Genomic DNA, 7,677 nt, shown 5'->3' with positions numbered 1-7,677 from the left:
GGGGGCGGCCGCCCGCCCGCACCTACCCATGGGGGCGCCTGCGCAGCTCCTGCTGGTGCTGGTGTCGGGGCAGGAAAGCAGATGCGCTGCTGAGCGCCGGCTTCAAGGGCAGCGCCAGCCCCGTGCCCTGGGCAGGTGCGGGCGGGGGCCGGGCCGGGCCGCCCCTTCCCGGCGGCGGGCGCGGGCTTGGGCGGGGTGGGAAGAGCCAAGAAGGGGACACAAGCGCACGCACGAGATAGGGTAGACTGCCTTCGCGCATACACACGGGTAACCCTCCCTCCCCATACACACAGACGCACACACTAGGGTAGACCCCCTCTACACACATACACACACATGAGATAGGGTAGACCCCCCCCCACACACACAGATGCACACATTAGGGTAGACCTCCACACACACGAGATAAGGTAGATGCCCTCTCTGTGCACACACACATACATGCCATTGCACACATCTCCTCTCCATGTGACACGTGTGGAGCCCATGTGCTGGGGGTGGGGGCTGGGACCAGCGGTGTGATGTCCATGGGGAGCTCTAGGGTTTTGCAGAGGGTAGGGGTCCCACACAGAGTGCTGCACATGTTCTCCACTTGGAAAGAGCCTGGGAGCTTCCCCACTAGGCCTGGCCCTGGGCCGTGTTGACACAAACAAATACAGCTTCATTGGGAGAAGTTACAAGCAGGCCACAGGGCTGTGAAATAGGAGCTGTGTGACCAGGAGCAGCTAATGGGCAGCAAAGGCCAACTCCATTGGTGGAACATGAAGACCACGAAGGAGAAGAGTGGGTCGCTGACACTGGGGGAATGAAGAGCTCTGAAGGGATCAGGGAGGTGATAATAAGCTACTAAGTAAAGCAACTCCTTCAGCTGCCTGACTAGAAATGTTGTTGCCAGGGCCAGCAGTTAGTATCAAACCCTGGCCAAACAGGAATCAAAGGGGAGTGCAGGTGCACCAGTGCACCCCGCTCCTGCATCTGTTCCTGGTTGCATCTCGCTCCACAGTGCCTCTGCCCTCAGTCTGGCCAGCCACAAAACTGGCAATGGAAGACTCATGTGCGAGTAGCTCCTTGGCATGGCAGCAGAGACAGGCTTGCTCTCAGGTGTAATTAATATTTAAACTTGATTGCTGAACCTGTTCTTGACTTTGTCGTGTTGACTCTGCTAACAAGGTCACTTGTGTTTCATTAGCATTGCTCACTCTAGAAATGCTTAGATAGTGGATCACAGCCCTTCCTTTTCATGAATGTTTTGAAAGCTTAATCCAGAGGAGCTTGAGGTGTTGAGCCAGGTACTTTAAACCTGCACCATGAGTTGCAACCAATGTCAAAGGAAGGAGAGGAATAGAGCTTATCTCCAGGCTGCAGAAGGGATCAGAGGGTGCAGGTCAAGGAAGGGAAGGGGATACACCAGACTGAGCTGCTTGCAGAGGATCTCCTATGCTGCAGTCTGGATCTAGTCACTTTAGGGACCAATCCAGCCAGCAGACCATAGGTTGAGCACCATAAATCCATAAATGCTTAATCCATAAGTGCTGAAGAGTGCAGTTCTACCTGCAAAGTTTTTCTATAAATTAAACTAAAGACCCCATTGCAATTATTGCCCTACATAATATTTTATATATATGTTGACCATTTGACATTCAACAGTGCTACTTGTTGGGTAGTAAAGGACGGTTCAAAATGAGCAAGGGTAGCATAATCTGCTCCTAGGTGGAGCCCAGTAACCTAACTTCCAACTGTGAAGGTAGGAGTTATGTTCTTTTGGTTCTGATGGTAATTTATGCTGTGTGAGCTGGCACCCATTATCAATAGCATGTATGCACACACATGCATGTGGTGTGTTTGTTTTACCAACACCCCTTCTCTCAAGTGTAAGCTACTTCTCTGATGTCCCCCATTCTGCCTGTTGTTAGCAACGTGTGTTGTGGCCAAACTTTTGAAAAGTAGAAAAGACTGGAGTGCCTCATTTTTTTTCAGTGCCTAGATGCTTGAAAAGGGCATGCTTTTTAGAAAGAGAAGAAAATCAAGCCTTTTAAAGGTATCTCAGTTTGGGCATCCCAAAAGTAAGATTAAAAAAAAAGTCTGTACCACTTTATGAAAATTTTGGCTTTAAAAAAATTCCCATTTCTCAGTTAAAATTAAAGATGTGCAAAGACATTATCAGAGAACCATGTTAGTCTGGAGTCAGAAGGCAAGGTAGATTTCTACCTTTGTAGACTAACTAAATCAGAGATGCATAAACTTTCATAAGCAGAGGGCTTACCTCATCAGATGCTGTGAAGGGACTGCACAATTACTGCTTTCTTTTTAGCAGCCCTGCTTCCTGAAGTAGCTATAGAGTTGGTAGTGGGCAAAATGCAGTGTTTTGAGCATAATGTCTTTTGACTCTTAGAGCCAATGATGACAAATCTATAGATACAATCTGCTGTTGCGGGTTGCTGCTTCTGTAGCTTAGTCAGGTACCTGTTTAAATCAAGGCCTCTAATCACAATAGACCTACATTGTGACATAATGGTCCCTAGGTTTCTGGAGCAAAGCTACATGGAATTCTGTGGGAAGTCTGAAGAACACAGAAATATATGGTGTCTTGCCTGGCATCACAAAGTGAAGTGTAACTAGTACATGGACTTGGCCCTAGAAGGTAAAAAGATTTTTTGAAATGGTCATTTTCTCAAAGAGCTAAGTAAGGAACGAGATACTAAAGCATAGGGCCAGAATGAGGAGCAGCTGCTGGCCCCTGGGGTGGGAAGGGGCCATGGCTCCTGGGCACCAGCTGGGGGGGCACCAGCTGGAGAGGCTGGGGTGCCTCCCATGATTTGTGTGTGGCCCACCACCTGCCAGGCAGGTTGTGGCTTTCTTTGGCTGCTCTGGCTGGAAATTCCAGCCACCACCCCTCCCCCCTGCCGCCAGTGTGCTGCACTGCCTAATTCCCCTGCTAAAGTGCCATAGGGTGGAAGGCAGGGCCCCGCACCCTGCTCAGATCATCCCCGGGGTAGGAGGGACCGCAAATACAAGCATTGGCCCTCGGGTGCCAGAGACCCACAGTACCCCACTGGCCCCTAACTTCTGAAAGTACTTGGGAGGAAGGCAGGTGCAGAGACATTAGGAAGCAGTGACCAGCTGGGACTGGCTGCTGGTCAAGTTATCTTTGAACACAGAGGACTCCTTTTTTTATTGAAAAACCATTTTATATGCCTTCTAGCAGTGATAGCAAAGTATTCTGTTAATGAGCACTAGGATTTTAGTCTTTGATCAAAAAAGGAGGTTGCATCTTAGACACTCGTACAGACTGGAGATCGCTTAGTTCAGCTCAGGTTAGTTAGCATAACTCTTGACATCTGTGAGGCCATTTTCTACTTTTGCCAGTTTCATTGAAAGTTCGTAGTGAGGATTTATATTTCCGAATGTGGCCTCTTTAACCTAGTTCAAGAAATGTACTGTCCACCATGATTACTAAAAATAATAATAATATGAAGACAATGTTCCTTTGTCCTACCAAGCTTTGAACTTGACACCAAAGGAAACGGTGCCTTTTCAAGGCATGATACAATTCTTCAATGTTAGTAACCCAGAACCAGCAAAATAGTTGGAAGAGATTTAATGTAACTGCTCTGGGTGCCATCAGATTTCAAGGCTGAGGAATGAATTGCACTCCGTAATACAAACAATGTTAGAAGGTACAATGTGTGATTTTTTTTTTTTAAGGTTGTGTAGGTTTTAGTTGCAAGTTATCCTCTCCAAGATGATAGCCTGGCACAAACAACATGTTCAGATACATGGGTGGGAATTGTTACTAATGGGTTATCCTAGTTTGTCACTGAGTGCCACTCAGTAGTGTAGCATGAGGTGGGTGAGCAGGGCACATACCCTGGGTGTCGCATAAGGGGAGGGGCACCAGAAGGAGCAGGAATTGTGGGGGGCACTTCCCCCCACCCCCAGGGCTACTGCTTACCTCACTGATGCCAGCCGCTGTGACGCCCATTGCCAGTAGAGGCAATGGGTGTCAGAGTGCAAGGCATTCTGGGAATAGTTTTGTAGCGCAGCAGTAGAGTTTATTGTTGCTCGGGAGAACCTCCATTTTTTGCCTACAAATTCAGCTTCCCTGCCTCAGACATGGGCTTCATCAGCAAAAAACCCAAAAACCAATAAAGTGAAAGTCCCCCTCTGGCAGCAGCAAACTTTATTGTGACGCTAGAGAACTATAATTCCCAGAATGCCTTGCACTCTATGACACTGCCAGGCTCTCTGCTTGCTGCTGTTCCTGTACTTGAAACTGAAAAGTTGTGGGGGAAATGGGAGAGGGTGGGAGAGAGTTGCCCTGGGCACAGTGTTTCCATATTATGCCTCTGGTCACTTGGTTTGAAGTTTTATGAAAGTCAGTAGGATCGTCATCATCTCATGCCGCATCGCTGGGATGCAAGCTGATGAATAATATTTCTTTTTTTTTTTAGTGCGTTAGTAAGTGTTCACAGACTGCCTCATCAAATTGGATGAAGTGAGCAGCAATATAAATCCCAGAGTATTAAAGGAGATTGAGAGAAATGAGTACTGTTTCACTTAGATTACATTTCCCATATTTAAAAAAAAAGTTTGAATCAGAGTTTTTGATTCAGAACTAACAAAAGTAAACAAAGAGGAAATACCAGATCTGCAGCTAGCAATGCTAGGGACAAGGTGAACTGGTAAGTATGCACTTGAGAGATACAGAGTGAGCTCTAAGAACAAACAGAGGTAGGGGCTCCTGGACACACACATTTCATATTTTTGAATGTGAAATAGCTGATTTGAAAAATTGCTAATGCTGTTCTGTAAAGATATGGTATTTGTTTAAAGAAAGGGACATTGATGGCTGATTCGGGGCATTAAGATAGAAACCCGGTCATCGCCGTAGTAGGGCTATCTTTACACAGGTTTTTATGGCTTCAGTAGCCTGCATAGCTGAGTACTGCCACCCATTTATAGAGTTATCTTGACAAATACTGTTATTCCCATTTTACACATGAAAAACTAAGGAACAGAGAAATTAAGTGAATTACCTTGTCTGAGCTAATATCTTGCCTGTCATGTAACAATGGATGTTTAGCACAAAATGTGAACATTCTAGTAGCAATGAAGATGGAATTAACTTTTACTGGAATTAACTTTTACTGTCATCCACTATCAAAAGAATAGTTGGCATTTTGTTTATTGCAATGTGTGCCCTTAAGTTTCACACACAAGTTTAACAGAGCCTGTGGTTGATTAAGTTGCATAATTAAAGTCACCTCTGCAGCAAATAAGGGCATGAGGCAGAACCTGTAAGCATCTGTCTTGAGAAACTGAGTTGAAGGTAATGCCAATTAGCTATAGTTTCTGTGGGTGACGCTTCAGATAATTTATCTAAGGAGCTTGTTTGCAAGTTTTTAACATATATATTGTAAAGTCTGGCTTTAGGAAAAACAATGTGTTGCTATAGTGCTTGGGGGCACCTGGTGAAGAAAACAAAGATATACACACCCTGCCAGGATGTCTGAAGGAAGACTTGAGGTTATTTCCCCTAGGAACAACCTGGGGATTTCAGTTTCCATAGTCTATTAAAATCTGTGGCCTCTTGAGTAGGTCCACCTATTACTTCTAGGTGCATGATAGTAAGTTTCTTATGTGAGAGCTAGAACTGAGATCTACCATGTACATCTTATATAGAGACCACATAATATTCATTTGATGGGAACAGCTTTGAATTCCGTATAGCTGGGTGGGAATTCCTGTCATACTGCTGGCCTAGAGGTAGGGACCTACCGAATTCACGGCAGAAGTAGAGTATGTGGTGGCTCCTTTAATTTTGCATGTTCCCCTGCTTGTCCCTTGCTCCACCCTACTCCTGATTAACAGAGGACCCCGCCATTCCCTCCTGATCAGCAGGGAAGCTAAAATCGCAGTTTTAAACTCGGCACCACTTTTGCCTCCCTGTCAGTCAGCAGCAAACAGCAGGGCTGCCCGGGGCCCCTTGGCCAATCAGTGGCAGGAGGCAGAAACAGTGCCATATTTACAACTGCAATTTTTGCCTTCTCTGCTGATCAGGAGCGAGCTGCAAGTGGGGCCCCTCCACCAATCAGCGGGGGGTGGGGAGGGGGCATGGAAAGGGGGCAGTAAGACTAAAGGAGCCACAGTGCACCTCACTTCCATGTGTTCTCTGGTTCATAAGCAGTGCCCTGAGATAACTAGTTGAGAATGAGGCTTATTTCCTGGAAGGAAACTTACTAACCAAATTCTGACCTTTATTGACCTTTCCCTTTTTTGGACAAATAGAATCCCCTGGCCCCTCAACATACAAGCAGATTTCCTTTATGTTTCCCACAAAACAAAGCATCTTGAAGCCTATTCTTAAAAGAACAACTTCAGTAATGAAAAGAGCTAAAAATGCAAAAATAAATAATTTTATAAAACATCCAAAGTCACTTATTTTGAACATACAGTCACTTCAGCAATGCCTGTAAAGAACTGTACATTAAGTGTATGTGTGAACGCCTGCATTGTAATCCTGGTTTGAGTACTGCACCGTGTTCTGCTGTGTATAACCTTGCATAATCAGTCTCGGAAGCTGAGTTTCCCTTAGGCAAAATGAGGACAGTCATAGTTCCCTGGCCCACAGGGATCTTATGATTCTTAACCCAGATATTCAGGCCAGACAATCCTAGAAGTGGGACAGATGTAAGGTGATCCTTTTATTATTATTTTCAGACCATATAGGATCTAGTGTTTTATCCTATAGCACACTTTCATAACTCAAGAAAATGCAAATGTATACAAGGCTTCCCTGACACCAGCCACTTAAAACTTCTGCTTATTCCATAAAGGAAAATATTTTGAAAACATTCCTTTTTGTCGTAAATTTAACAGGCCTCTGTTGACATTTCCTCATTTTGGATTTAATCTGCTGACGTTTTTCAACTTCCACTGAAGTTAATAAACATTAGGAACTTACACTACATTGCTAAGTTTGGTGTCTAGCTGGGATAAAAGCACCTCTGCTCCTGATAGACATTTTGCCCTGCCCTTCTATACTGGTGTTGTCCTCATAAGACTTAAAAAATCCCAGGTGACAGACTTGATTTCAGGTGAGCTAAAATTTAAACTTCTGCATACTTCACTGACACCAACATTTTGAAGTTTTAAATCCATGGCACCTTCCTTACCTACTGGGGGTAAAACCTTAAATCCAGGTACTTTCTACTGGTTGTCTGGACTGATATATAACTCAGACTAAGTCACTGTTTTGCAGGGTGGGACTGAATCTGAGTAGGCAACCAGAGAAGGTATTAGGAAGGGGAACAATATAATCTAATGAGTTTGAAACTAGTGGAGGGTTACTGATATTAAATAGTTATGCAGATATGATTTATTCTATGGATTCCTCAAATTTAACAAGTATATAATTTTGTATTCTATACCACAGAACATAATCCTAAAAGAGAATAAATGACCTAAAGCAGACTTGTCCAACATACAGCACGCCGACTGCCATGCGGCCTGCCAAGGCATTTTCTGCGGCCTGCGGTGCTGCGACGGGAAACCCCTTGTCCCTCCCCCAGCCCCTCAGCAGCTTCCTAATGGCTGCTGAAGAGCTGGGGAAGGGACAAGGTTCCCACACGCACCGCGGTCCAGCCCGGCCGGGTCCCTCGCGGGGCTGGACCCCCC

The 7,677-nt window shown here is 45.4% G+C and overlaps 1 protein-coding gene across 3 annotated transcripts in view; it reads right to left on the bottom strand.

Moving 5' to 3' along the window:
- The window catches only part of SLC15A1 (solute carrier family 15 member 1), a 54,718-nt gene extending 54,574 nt beyond the window's left edge, over positions 1–144 (bottom strand). For all 3 annotated transcript variants that reach the window (XM_006027411.2, XM_006027412.2, XM_006027413.2), the window contains exon 1: positions 27–144. In XM_006027411.2, the coding sequence (XP_006027473.1) occupies positions 27–30 (4 nt within the window). In that variant the 5' untranslated portion in view covers positions 31–144. The remainder of the gene's footprint in view (positions 1–26) is intronic.
- Positions 145–7,677: the final 7,533 nt, after the last annotated feature.

Source organism: Alligator sinensis, unplaced genomic scaffold (genome assembly GCF_000455745.1).
Source record: "Alligator sinensis unplaced genomic scaffold, ASM45574v1 scaffold744_1, whole genome shotgun sequence".
NCBI classification, from domain to species: domain Eukaryota; kingdom Metazoa; phylum Chordata; order Crocodylia; family Alligatoridae; genus Alligator; species Alligator sinensis.
Note: the sequence above shows the minus strand (reverse complement) of the source record. Positions and strands in the feature narration are given on the sequence as shown.